The sequence below is a fragment of the Brachypodium distachyon genome, chromosome 1 (assembly GCF_000005505.3).
Source record: "Brachypodium distachyon strain Bd21 chromosome 1, Brachypodium_distachyon_v3.0, whole genome shotgun sequence".
Taxonomy (NCBI): domain Eukaryota; kingdom Viridiplantae; phylum Streptophyta; class Magnoliopsida; order Poales; family Poaceae; genus Brachypodium; species Brachypodium distachyon.
In genome coordinates this window covers 45773019-45787448 of record NC_016131.3, presented here as the reverse complement: position 1 = coordinate 45787448, position 14430 = coordinate 45773019, and the positions used below count along the sequence as shown (strand labels likewise).

Here is a 14430-nt window from a genome sequence, read left to right as displayed (position 1 = left end):
AAAATATAACTATATATTTACTTTTATAAAGATCTAACTTGATAATCGACCTCCATGTGCATTTGACGATACTTCTATGTGATGCGAGATTATATTTGCGTGAAAACTGTTGAAATATGAAATGTTAAAAAACAAAACGGTATAAGAATTATTAAAAAAAATAGAAACCAAACACATGAAAATATTTTTTTGTAATCATAAAATAAATATTGAATGTTATATTTATGTTATACGAATTTGCTTTACCTCAACATATTCTTGTCTTTCGCCCATGATATGGGTGTATTATGTTGGTAAGTTATAATGACAACCTGACACTAAATTTGGGATTTTTTAGGAAGTTTAAAATATTTAAAGTTTTCATCTTTAAATATTAGGACAAAATATTGCAGAAGTAAATTTACAAAGACCACACGTTGAAGCAACAATAATAGATGAAGTGGTAAATTACAACCAATAAAATGGATAGATAAAAACATTTCATAACCTAATGCAACATGCATGTCTTTATAAAAGTACTAAAATAGTATTGCAAATGTATTTTCTCCTTTTAATTGAATTCTGAGAAGTCAACCTCACCAATAGAAAAGTTCCGAAAGACCTGTAGAAAATGAACATAAGACCAGCAAAGGCTCTAATGTGCATGGTAGTTACCATCATGACCTTGATCTTTAAACGGATAAAATAGACATCCGATCAGAGCTAGGAACTAGCAGGATGGCTTTTTCAAAAAGATAAGATAAGGAAAATATCCATACATGGACGTGTGGCACATCCATTCCAGTGTTGGTGGACATCTGTTTGACGAAGCGGTAGAACTTAGCTCCAAAAACTTTGCTGCTGGTCCACTACCAGGAGCACTACCAGATCGAAACTCGGCATTCCTGCACATGGAAAAAAAATCAGTGTTCAGTAATTTCAGTGGGCCCCAAAAAATATATGTCTCAGACAGATAATTTCACCAATTTCGATCCCAAAAAGTGTTTTCCCGCCAGAGCCATCAATGGCGGGAAAAGAGCCCGCCAAAGCTCCAAACTCACTTGACAGATGGCCCCTGAGCCCCTCATAACCTCTCCTTTCTTGACCTAAATCTAAAAACTCTCCGTTCTTTCTTTAGCGGCGGCGCACCATGAACCATGTACTTTAGTTTGCATATATCTGTACTATTCTTTAATTTACAGTTGCGTCCGTCAGTCTCACATAATTGCTCAGTTTCTAGGACAATAGCATAGGTACCATAAAAGCAAAATATTCCAGACCGAAAATAATTGAAGCATTTTGGTCAGAAAATAAATTGAAATGACTAGGTCTATTATCCCAGATCTGCAAGGTGATATAGTGGTGTTGAATTTTTTTAGTGCCTTCAACTGATTGATGTGTTTGATTAATTGACTACTTAAGTAGAATATCTGATGCACATCGATTGAAGATTGCATTCAGAGATAAAAAGGCTTATAAGATAAAATAGGCCAGTCACCATTATGTCCATTATCTTCATAAATAAACTCCGTGCATGCATAACTGATCTAAATGCCAGACAAGAAAGGAAGATATGCATTATCCATTTTATTAACAGTTTGTGGGCTGACATGTTATTACATAATTTTTTTTTGTGAAAATTACTTAATTAATTGCCAGTGAAAATACGCAATTCTCTAGGAAACACAAATACATAAAGAGATTTCTGTAACTTAAAGCACCTAACCTCATGCTGAATATTTTGAATAGAGATATTTTGTGATAGGCAGACTGGTATGCAAACAAACACATAAACATATTTGATTGCTTGCTGAATGATCTTTAGTTTTAGCCATGCATTATTTCCAGTTCCAAGCAATACAATTGTCCTATCTGTTGTTTGGTAACGTGGCAGAACACGCAGACAGTGTTGCTGCAAGCAAAAAGGGTAGGCACTGCAATTATTTATCAACTAGGTGTTCACTATCGGAAAGCAACCTGCAGAGGCCCCATTGAGATGGCCATGACAACAAATAGCATTGCAACCTGGTCTGAGACCAAGCATTTCTTCGGTTATCTGCTCCTGACTACTTGTTGGGCCGTAAAAATGCTTAGGTGATTATGAACACCTCGATAATCAGAAAAATAGACACCTTGATATACTTTTACCTGCCCATTTTATAGGGAAGCACTGCTGTTCACGGTCCAGCAAAGCGCGTTTTTTTAAGTTTGCGTCAGCAGCAGGTCGTGAAATTCATATTATATGTAATGAAGCTTATTTGTTTTGTTAGGTTGGAATTTAAACATGTTCTCAAGTTGTCTACTACTATCTGTATTATGGCAGCTGCGGTTTAGTTTCATTTCATTTTGCATACAAGGAGGAAACTATACTTTTGCATCACGGTTGCTGTTGTAAGTCCGTCATGTACTGTCTATTCAATCCCTTTCTGAAGTTTGTGACTTTATGATTATCATTGGTTACCAGCTCACTTTTGAAAGATTCTAACAAATGCTTTTTTGTATGTATGCCTCTCCTGTACGGTGCAAATATCCACTATTCCATTGAAAGATTGACATTGAATTCGTCTACTAGATACATTATATTAGTATTAGTTCTATGCTGAGTTATCTACTCAATGACAAAGATAATCTGGATCAGGGTTTCTAGGTTTGCATCAAATAGCTGATTATTTTGAAGTAATTGATGACTCCAATTGGTGTACAAAGACTCTTAACTCATATGACATATGTTATTTCCTAATTTATTGTTACTCCAATTGGTTCAGAACACTGAGGTTTCAGAGATAAGACAACCAATTGGTTTGAGAACACTGAGGTTTCAGAGATGAGGATTTTTACGGTATCCCGGTACTCCAAAAACTTATATGGAGTACCGAACAAATCTCACGGTCCATATTAAAGAGCAAATTAGACATTTTTTCAAAGGAAAAAAATTGTTGATCTGGGCCGGCCCAAGTGGCGGCTGTCCCTCCCGATCCATGAACGAATCATCAAGTGATTAATTAAATTTTAGCGGCCATAAAGAACACCCGTGAATCACTTTAGAGTTGGAGGGACCCGATCAATTTATCTGGATAAGATGCATGAATCACTTGGAACGTCAAGTGATTAATCAACAAGTCTTTAGGAGAGAAGGAGAGAGAGATAAATCCATTCATCAAAATCCATATGCGTGCATGCATGATTAATCAACACATCGATTGCAGTAGCTGCATCATCGCGGGGTGGCGCTGAGTTGCTCCATCTGTTCGTCCGCTGTCCGGCACGGCAGGCGGCGGCTTCGTCCACTTCGCTCCGTCTGTTCGTCCGACCGCTGGCATGGCGCTCTAATCGCCCACCGGCGCAGCAACATCTGTGTCTCACTTTTTTCTAATTGCAAAGCATGATCCCATTTTTTTTAACGCTCACTGAGCACCAACACCGACACGCAGTTACTATTTTGCCCTGCAATTCATGGTACTCCAATATTTTTTTATCGGCACTCCGTGAGGCTAATGATGGGGTACCAGATAATACTGGCCACTGGATTAAGACAAATGAACGGTTCATATTAAATCCGGGGTATCGTAAAAGAACTCTTAGAGATAAGACAATCAACTTAACTGACTTATTGTGTTGAATAATTTACATAGATCGAGAATCAACTTTTAATTCCCTGGATATCCATAGAATGCCTTGTCTCTTTTCTACTCACTTATAGTTTATCTTACTGTGCTGCTTGTTTCCTACATAATTGCACACTTAATTAATGTATCTTTGTTGAATAAGCATATTTGTTCCATCAGAATTGTAGGCTGTCGATTATCCACGCCTTGCAGAATTTTGTAAGCAGATTGAGTCTTAAGCTTTCAAGTGGTGTACAAAGACCAATTGTTAATGGCTATAATTGGAAGTGGATATGAAATTATAAGCATTTAGCTAACATTTATAAAATTAAGTTCCCATAAATGTATACTTTAATAACATCCTGCATACTAAGTAGCGCATATCACTTAGCAGAATAAATTTCTCATATCTCATATTCACTGCACTGAGCATATATTTCTTATTGGATGGGGTGTGTTCATGTGTGGAAGTATGTCGAGGAATTGCTTTAATTTGGGTCTTAACTAAAATATCGTGTAGCTTTTGGATGTTCTTGATGGAAGAGAGAATGATGCTAAGAGGAAAAACTCTCTCCAAGTGGAAGATAAGATTATTTTGAGATCAGGCCTCACATTCTTTTTAATAGGGTAGAAGTCCTCCACCAGAGTAATCATTATTTATTAAAACATCTAGCTTTGTTTGTGATTTGCTCCTCACGGCGATAGGATGAGAGTATTGTGCACATACTCACATCAGTTAATCAAGTTTCATATGTAGGGGAGGATGTCTTTTTATAACAGAATGATACAATGATCTATCCAGGTCACAGTAGAAAGATTAGCACTGAAGTTGGAGAGTGCGTAGGATGTTGGTTCTGGCATCGTCGGCCAAGTTATTAATCAACCCACTCCCACATCTTGTTCATATAGACAAATGATTGATGATGAGATATGTCAGATTTCTGTAGCACGTGCTGATTCCGGTATTTGAGAGAACGAAGTCTGATTTCTATGATCAGATGTCATTGTAGTAGACCTCGCCGCCTCTTGAAGTCTAAACAAACATCATCTGACTGATCTGCACTTACTAGGCATATTCTTTTTATGCATATATTTTTATGAACTATTGATCAGATCCCTGCTTTAGTATGCGAGTTTTTCTAAGAGAAATCATGTAAAAACAAATAGAATGAAATACGCTAATGTCAGGCCGGGCATTGAAGAAAAGTTTTCATTGGGCATGAACTGTGATTGTTAGTGGTTTATTACTCGGTACTGAAATCATATTCATCGCTCTGATAGGATGGCGTGTCGCCGATGTGCTTAACGGCTACTGCCAGGATGTGCTTGGCTTTTACAGGCTTCCTCATACAAAAAACTAAGTCCGACTATGTCATCACACGCAGCAAAAATATTGTGGTCGCATAAACCAAAAACCAATTTTATCTTGCTAGCTGCGCAGCGAAACGCGCGTACACAACTAGTATAGCTTATAGGCTCTACAAAAGTAATAATCACCATATGGATTTTCAGTGTGCTTCCTAGAAGATGGGAAAAAACGACATACATGAGTTATCTTGACATCTCGTTATGTTTTAGATAACAGTGCATATGATATGTGAGAAAACATATATTGAGTTATGAATTTATATACCGTAGAAAATGACAATGATTCTGAAAATTGACCTGATGAGTTAACGTAAATCTTACACGACCGCCGATTAGCATAAATCGCATCCTCGTCGCCGCCTTCATTAGCAGGCCGCACAGGTTCCCGGCGGGCCGCCTTGGGCGGCGGCGAGGGAGGAAGTGACGGCGGCGGGCTAGGGTTGATGGGAGGGATCGGGCAGACGTACTCTTGAAAGGCAGAGATGAAGAAGGCGGACGCGCAGATCACCCTCCCGACGAAGGAGAGGAGCCCCATGATCCGCGATTCCGACGTGCTGGCCTTCTTCGTACTCGATTCGGCTCTCTCTGGTCCTCGGTCACGACGGCAGGCAACGAGGGGGGGCGCGCGACAGGCTGCTCTTTTTTCAGAGGAATCAACAGCCGCTCCAAATTAGAAATGACCATCGGACCGGGCAGTGAAAAAAGCCCAAAGGCCTGGCGGGACAGGGCCATCACAGACTAACCGGGCCAGGCCGGCCCATTATTTACAACCAAAACTATCCTTCTTTTATCCAAATTGCATCGCGTGCTGATATCGAACGGATTGTCAACCACCATCAATAGAGGAGCACAAAAGTTTTTGAGGTGAGACATGACGTTTAATATTTCTTCTATTATTGAAAAATTATATTTTTAATGAATATGGTTATACTAATTATTATAGATATTGGACCATACATGTCGCATAAAGTGGCATTATTAAACAACTTCTATTTTTGTTTATTTTAATACTTTATACAATTATTTATGTATTTGCATTATGAAATGTTTTTCTTTATTCTGCAGATAGCGTTAATATAATTCATCTTCCTCGTTCCTTTGTGCTACATGACCTACTAAAAAAATAGGCGTTGCTGGTGCTTCATACGAAGTAGAATGGATTGATTATGGTTTCATTGTCATGTTTTTAATTCTTTTGTGACTACAAGAAAGGATCGTGCAGGAATATCTGAAATCATCAATGGAAGTGATGATGTAAGGCTGCGGAAGATAAAGCTGTTGAGTTATTCAATGAGCGCATAAAGTTGATGATATAAATTGGTTGTAGAAGAACTAATATAAGCGTGGTAAGTACCTTGTTTCTATTGAGTTGGAGAATGTTCACAAAAAATATCTTGACGTCGAAGACAAAAGTTGATATTTCATAATGCAGAAGGTTATCACAATATCAATTGGGAAGCAGACATAGCTTCATCGACGGGTCCCGGCCTAGATCTGCTCAGCCACATTTTCTCCCACCTCATCGTTGTTGTCATAGTGTCGGGGAGGGTCACCCCACCATGGGAATTCCGGTCCGAAAGATGTGTCTGTTTTTTTTTTTCAAATAATATTTTGAAAGTTCATAAAAGCAAAAGTAAAAAATTAAAAGTTGAGATAAAAAACAAAAAAAGCAGAAAAGAAAAATAAAAACTATTTCCACTAAAGCTCGTCGATGGGATACCGCTCGGGGCGGTTTACTCCACCCAAACCAACAAGGAGAAAAAAGAAAAGGAAAAAAATCTAATCGGGCTCAGCCAAGCAAGAGAAGATACCAACAAGACGAAGAACAACGGATTTTTGAAATATCTATGCAACAAGCAACACTCAAAAAAAGAAGATAAAAAGCTACAAACCTCCTGCTTAGGAACCAACTTTGGTTTCATGTCAAACTGAAAACCACTGGATATATTGCTGATACCATTAACAAGATTATTATCATGGCTTTAAATAGCGTGCTATGACATTTAGCGCCGGTCTTCTCGAGATGCTATAGACGCTATAGCATGTCAAATAGCATTTTGCAAAAAAATGAATCAAATATTGCCCAAAATTAAAGGTTTCAGCATAACAATGTAATAGAAAATTCTTCAATAATTTACAAGACCAAATCCATGACATAAACAAAGATACGAGACATAATTAAAGCACTGGAGGCGTCGCCTCTGGTCGTGAGCTGAAGGGAAGGCGGCCTATTGCGAGGTGGAGGAAGGAGTCGTCTTCACCCGCTGCTGGTCATGAGTTGGAGGATCTACCACCTCCGCTCTCATGGTGGAGCCGGTTAGGTCTGAGAGACTTATAGTGAGAGATTTTGAGCCTGATCTTTAGTCCGACGTGGTAATATTTGGATTTTGGACGCTAAATTATTTAGCTAATTTAGCGACGCTACAGCAAATAGCGTTTAACGCCATTTAGCGTGCTAATAGCGAGAATAACGTCGTAGCAAGAAAAATTGCTTAAACGTAGCACCGCTATAGCGAGAAAATAGCACGCTATTTAAAACCATGATTATTATAGACAATTTGACACTTGATTTTACAGAACGAAATCGCATGTCTCAAGTTAAAAGAACCAATGAACATTCCGACTACCCATCCGAATCCTGAGACATACAGACAGCTGAGGAACCTACCGGATCACATTTACAGTGCGGGGCATTGGTGACCGAGACACTAGCACAGCTTGCTGAATCAGAAACGAGGGAAGGGGCTTACTTATTGCTCAGGTACAAATTTTTTTACAACGAATTCTTTCATCTGGGAGATGAAGGGAGCAAGCCCTGCAGCTTCAGTTCTCGGAATCCTCTGGAATCTTGAATAGAAACTGTGGTATCGAGGCGATGCGAGGCAGGTTCATCAGCAGCTCTCCAAACGAGTCCTTTCTAGACATGCCAGGCGGCTGGCTGGTATCTGCCGTTTTCCTTGTCGATGCCGAACTAAATTCATCATCTGAACCTCCTGAGTCCTCCCCGCCAATGCTCTCGCTGTCGTTTGGCTCAGGCTTTGGCTTGGTTGTTGGTGCTGAATCTTTCTGGAGCAAACAGCAAAGAGAGTCCACCCTTGCCATCAGTCGCTCGTCAGAGGCTGGTGCCTGTGGACCCTGTGTATCACCAAGAAGGTACTGTGCAATCTCCTCCAGTGATTCTTTGGTAGGCACCTCATCATTGGTCAATGAAGGATTGCCTGAAGTGATCTGCTCGTTTATGCAATTTCCTAGGTGGCTGACCAAATCATCCACTGACATGGACGGTCTAAGCCCAGGCACTTTCAATTGACTCCACCAGTTGGGAATATTGAATTCTTGAGATACACCATTAACATTTCTGCAGACAGCTTGTGCATTTGAAGTACTAGCTCCTGGTAAAATTAAGAACAGATTAGAAAGATATTTCATATGAAAGGCCTTGTAGCATACAATAGAACAGATGTTTAGAACATGAACACATTAGCTTATCACCCTTATTATATTTCAAACTAAATCAGAAAGAGCAAAATAACTAAAGCTGGTGTCAATCTTGAGAAAAAAATATATAATGGCTCCATCCACATGATTGCCCACATACACAGGAAAGGTATTGATACTTGTGTTCCATAAGCAGTGCATCAAGGATCAAGGTAAAGACTAGGGAATTCACGTACCTGGGTTTATTGTCTGAGCGAGAAATTCTGGTTGCTTTCCAAAATGATCATTTGCGTCATTCTTAGCAGACATGGATGAACCAGCACATGGTGACACAGAACCTGAAAACCCAGGTAAATCTTCAGGTTCATCTTTCAAATTTGCGAAGTCACACTTCGATTCCACGGGATCTTCAAATATAGAGCTTCTAGGTTCAAAAACTGGAGAATCCAAGATGATCTCCGCTTGTTGACTCAATTGATTTAGCCGCTGATCACACTGGACAAGCTTTTCAAAATTCTTTCCTAACAAGGTTGAAGGGCACTGCAAAAAATGCCGCCTGCAAATTTTAAAACAGTCATGGTATTAGATAAAGGCATCAAGAATAGGAGCCCCACAAGTAATAATAATAATAATAATAATAATAATAGATAATAGATAATACTTTGGTTATCTTAAGTCTTAACTACTCCCTCCGTCCCATAATTCTTGTCTCAAATTTGCTCAAATATGGATGTATCCATTCCTAAGAAATGTCTAGATACATGTGATATTTCGACAAGAATTATGGAACGGAGGGAGTACTACAGAAGAGTTTGATGCCGGCGATTCATTCACCTCTCCTGCCCCTGTTGCACATCCCTAAATTATCTCCAACAAAAACAGAAGATAGAACTCCTGACAAACAGATCAACTTAAACATGACTAATCTCCTAACTAATTAACTTAACCAGCTTCCTCAAAAATCTCTAGCAGCGGTGGAGCATGGCGCAGCCGCGCAGGTCACAGCAAAAGCTTGATCACGCATGAAGTTGGAGCCAAGAACAAGGTGGAGGCTGAGCACGATGACAGAGGCCACCAGCCAAGGTGCAGCTCGACCAACGACGACAGTGGAGGAAAGGGCATGGAATAGGGCAAGCCAGATAATGATGGCTCGATGTGCTTGCATAGGATAATCCATAGCAAAGTACATACACTTTGCTAGTAAACCAAAGGATTGCAGTAACTAGCAGACTTAGGTTTGAAGATCTACTAGTAGGTGTGCCCGTGCGTTGCTACGGGTCAACAAAACCACAAACTATTTTATTTTTCTGTGTAGTAAGCCTGCCGATGGATACCCGACCTGGATGGTTATAGGTTAAGTGTCGACGTCTATGAAAATGGATATACCCGATGGGTCGTCCCATTATTCATGTGTAGGTTATGGATATAGATTTATACTCCGTAGTAAGGTTCCCGTGCGTTGCTACGGACAAAAAAAAACGTATAGAGACATCAAATAAAATGATATATCATTTCTGAACATGTATTATCTGTAACCAAAATGCAATTGATAATCGTGTCATAACTATTGTGAATAATCTTGCCGAAATACTACATGTATCTAGACGCTTTTTAGGAATATATACATCCATATTTGGGCAAATTTGAGACAAGAATTATGGGACTATATATATTCAACATAGTGGAGTGCCCGTCCGTCCCCTCCCGGTTCTCTTTCCCGTTCGGCAAGGAGCCGCTGCAGAGGGTCTGACCGCCGACCGAATTGGAGCAGGAGAAGCGGGCACGGGGGCTAAGGTGCAGAGCACAGCGGCTGATAGGGCGAGGCGGCGGAGGGACAGCCAGCGAGGAGAAGGCCGACGGGCTGCGGCCAGACGTAGGAGGAGGCCGACGGCCGGCTGTCAGATCCTCTGCTCAGCCTTGCCGCCAGCGCTACTTTCCTCTCCACCCGCGGCAGAGGGAGCGGCTTCTTCCGATGGCTGCAATCGGCTGCAAGGGGGTGCGCTGGTGGTTGGCGGAGGCCGGGAAGGGGTCCGGCGGCTGGCGGATGTGGAGGTGGTGGGAGAGCAGGGGAAGCGGGCGGCGGCGTGGCGGCTTTGCTTGGAGGCGGGCACGCCCCACGCATCGGGCTTAGGCTTGGTTGTAAGACGGAGGAATCGTAAATAAGATGAGAGGGAGAGAAAATAGCGGTCAGTGGCATATTGCTTCTAATTTAAACGAAGTTGACTTAAGGAGCCCAACCATCACCACCAACTCCAATTTAATAGATAGTAATATATTCACATTTGCGTCGACTATTCAGTTTTTGTGATTATGTAGCCGCAGGCTTTTCTGTGAACCTATCTAAGATCTAAAAAGAAACTGAGTGAGTTCTCTCTATTTTTCTAATAATTGAGATGAAATTATAGATATAAATAAAAATCAGGTTAAGCATATGCTACAGAACTGCTGGTAGATAAAGCATGTTCTACAAATGCAATGAGGCTTCCAAAAATATAGAGCAAAGTCAGGCTATAATCGTACAGTCAAAATTCAACTAATCATTACTGTTCATCTCCTGAAAGAATACTTGGCATTTGAAGTTTGAATCTAGCTATGAAGTGCGGACACTGAGTAGTCCTTTACCTGTTCATACTTGCTTGGCCACCAGTGAAATCTGAAGTAGCCTGCCACAAAGTATGTTTTCTTGGTTGAGGATCTGTCTCTTTGAAAAAAAGAGGCGGTCGGGCCAGCTTCATACAAAAATGAAATTCTCAGGGAACAAGGTGTTGAAGTAATTATAATAATAAGCATATACATCTTCTGGAGAAACTTACCACCACTTCCAAGGATCCTTGCCCGTTTTCAGGGCAAGTTACCTTCAAAGCAGTAATATCTGACCACTGAATTTCTATCTTACTCTTAAGACCACCTTCCAGAACTTCCCACACAAGTTTATGCTTCGCAAAGTAACATTTTGCCACCAAATCACCTTCATATCGTGATATATACTGCCCAGAGATACAATTCAGTTAAAACGGTTGGGACCAAAGATTGTCAACCTGTGCTGTTATGTGCGCAACTGAACATTAGGTCATATTTCATATGTATTACAGGACTCATCAATACGCAGATACTAGATTACGCACAACTGATTGACTGGTGACTGCTGGAACAAAATACTAGCAAATTGGATATGATATAGGATGTGCATTGATATTTCACTAAGACTCCACACACAAACAAGAATCGATATTAAAGTTATCAGAGCAACTGTCACTAAATCAGAAGAATTTAATTTACCAACCGTGCCTCAATAAAGCATCACCAGCAAGGATCTTACTTGTCTAAATAGTACAGTTCGTTAATTTAAACAAATAAAGAAGGCCAGAAAGAAGGATGCTCACACCGAAGTACTAGAACACATTCAGATTCTCGCAGAATGATCATAAATAATATACTTAGGCTAAAGTACATTTCCTTACCTCCCATGTACCGATTCTCAATATATTTGCAGGAAAGTTTGAAGCTTTTAACCGTTCACCAGCTGATGATGTACCAGATTTAACATCCTTTTTCTTGGGAGGCTCACCACTGCAGTTGTCCGTAGAGGACTGTCCTGCATTCGAGTTTGCTTGAGAAAGCCTCATCTGAATCAAATCTAACAGAGATGGACTTTTTCTCAGACGAAGACCCAATGGACTAGGTTCGTCGAGTACATTCTGATACATGTCCTGCAATTGATGTAGGCACACAAAATATGAATCCCAAATCCATCGATTCTAAAAATATAACTAGCTAATCATATTTCATTAACTAAAGTTTCATTGGTAAATTGGTGAGAATAGTGATAAAGGAACACCTCAAATGAGTAATAGTTGTGCAACAACAAGAAAGTGTGTGCCCAGATAAATTTAAATAAACAAATATTGGTCTACATCTTTTGGTTCATATAGTTATTCAAATTTTCTTGCCTTCCACACTGACATAAACTATCATAAACATACAGCAACTGCTATAGTATCCCACATAAACTCTTGAAGGATTCCCTAAGCACCTTGCATGGTAGCCAGATAAAGAATTTCGAGAAAATGGCAGGAACACGGTGCATATTAGAAGAAATGGAGCATAATTATAGATGGACTTGCTTTATGGGGAATAAGTCCAGAACCAAGAGCCACATGTTAGCCAGATAATTGACAAACGACTACATCATACACCTCTAATGGGCCAAGAGGTATCACCTCCTTTTCTTTCAAGAATGATCACCTTGTTTGTAAGTACCCTTAATGGTCCATGAAACATTCTCCAATAGTCTAAGTAAGGAACTGAGCAGTTCCCCACCATTGCAACATCCTTAACAATGACCATGACCACGAAGTTGGCTAAACCAGTCTGCCATCCACGGCAAGCCTACAAGCAGTGAACCTTGAACTTCCTCAACCTCCCAGTAACACTGTAATAAGAGCCTTTGCATGGCACCACATATACTCACGGAGATACATTTCAGCCAGTTCATAAGCGCCACCCACACAGCCAGACTGTGACCCTACCTGACCATAGGAGCATCAAGCAAGACTGAACTAAAAGTCCCTCATTTCTCAGTAATTTGAGAATTAACAACATGAATGCCATTTGATTCTTTAAAAAAAAAGGAATCTTTCTAATAACACCAGCTTAAGCACTCTAATCATTCCTCGCCATCAAATTAGTCAACGCAAATTACTGTCCGTTGCAGCCACCGCTAGTCCCCAATCTCACACAGTCCGGATCGAATTAGGAAAGGCAAAAAAAAAAACGGCAGTGATTCGGACCAGAGCTCTCCTGTTCGACAGCAAAGACGAACAACCCCGCGGGTATTCAGCTCAGGCCCAGACCAAACTAAAAACACGGCACGTTCCCCGCGGATCTACCTGCTGCTGCTGCTGCTGCGGGGGCGGCGCTGGCTGAGCCGCCTTGGCGCGCTTGCCGAGCGGGCCGCGGTCGTGGTCCCGGAGCAGCTGCTCCTCCACCTCCAGCTTCACGGTAGCGGGCGGCGGCGCCAAGGCCGGCTCCCCGGCGGACTCCGCGTGCTGCCGCTTCCCCATGACCGGGAGCTGCACCATGCGGATCGCCGGAAACCCTAGGCAGCCCTAACTCTCCCGAGCACACCCGCAACGCCAAGGAAGGCCGAATCGAATCGGAGGAGGCCGGGGGGACGAATGATTCGAGGAAGGGGGAGCGCGAAGGCGCACGAGGAAGGAGACGGGAGGGGGTAGCTTTGGCCCTTGGGAAAGAGAAAGGTCCAGAAATAGACCGGGCACGCGAGCCGGCGCCCCGGGCAATGACAAGGTGGGGTCCCCGCAACGTGGCCCTCACAGGTCGGTCGCGAGCGTTGGGGACCTTAGGGAGTGGATAAACTGGCGGGGTGCAGCCGGGCTGGCTGGGGAATGGCGTTGACAGGTGGGGCCCACGTGGTTTCGCCGTATTTGGGTTCGGGTGTGCGAGTAGCCGTAACCGAGTAGGGGCTGTTCCTGTTCCGCTGTTGTACGAATACGGAGGACAGATGGTGCGGTGTGGATTGCCGGTCGCGTTGCCGCCTTCACGTGGAAAACGTTTTCACGGGTTGGACTTGGAGTTCGTCCGTTTTCGAAGAAAAAAAGGGAACGGATTTCAGAGGAAGTTGCGTTTTTGTACTTCCTTCAAATTTGACCTTTTTTTAAAGGTTATACATGTTCATCCATAACAGAATAAAAAAAGCAGTATAAATATGTGTACACACGACCGGACACATCAAAGAGACATGTGCACTGGAACTTAGCACAAACGATTCCAAGGAAAGAAAAATAATACTCCCTCCGTCACAATTAAGTGACAAAATATTACATGTATTTAGGCGTATTTTAGTATATAGATACGTTCATATTTAGACAGATTTGAGTTACTTGATATGAGACGGAGAGAGTAATAGAAAAAATCCCCTAAACCCCGTGCAACCGTCAAGCGCCGAAGAGGCTTAAGTATCAAAATCTTCTCAAGAAACACCATTCTTACAGTACGGCGTAATTAAGTCGACGTTCCTTGA

General features: G+C 41.5%; 1 protein-coding gene across 3 annotated transcripts; it reads right to left on the bottom strand.

Moving 5' to 3' along the window:
• Window positions 1-7480: 7480 nt before the first annotated feature.
• LOC100821383 lies at window positions 7481-13633 on the bottom strand. Of its 3 annotated transcripts, none has more exons than XM_003564130.4 (6): window positions 13280-13633; window positions 11852-12100; window positions 11204-11377; window positions 11013-11119; window positions 8627-8946; window positions 7481-8344 (listed from the first exon to the last, which is right to left on the bottom strand). In XM_003564130.4, the coding sequence occupies exons 1-6, from the start codon at window positions 13469-13471 to the stop codon at window positions 7776-7778; spliced, it is 1611 nt and encodes a 536-aa protein (XP_003564178.1). In that variant the 5' UTR covers window positions 13472-13633; the 3' UTR covers window positions 7481-7775. The 3 variants fall into 3 exon arrangements, with proteins under 3 accessions (XP_003564178.1, XP_024312724.1, XP_010227931.1); XM_024456956.1 differs by lacking the exon at window positions 13280-13633 and adding an exon at window positions 12636-13155; XM_010229629.3 differs by lacking the exon at window positions 13280-13633 and adding an exon at window positions 12611-12633.
• Between the last annotated feature and the right edge of the window lie 797 nt (window positions 13634-14430).

Coding starts and splice junctions, on each gene's coding strand:
- LOC100821383 (XM_003564130.4), bottom strand. CDS start 13,471: ATGGTGCAGCTCCCGGTCATGGGGAAGCGGCAGCACGCGGAGTCCGCC. Junction 11,378..11,851: donor TGAGAATCGGTACATGGGAG/GTAAGGAAATGT, acceptor ATCTCTGGGCAG/TATATATCACGATATGAAGG. Junction 8,345..8,626: donor CGCTCAGACAATAAACCCAG/GTACGTGAATTC, acceptor TAATTTTACCAG/GAGCTAGTACTTCAAATGCA.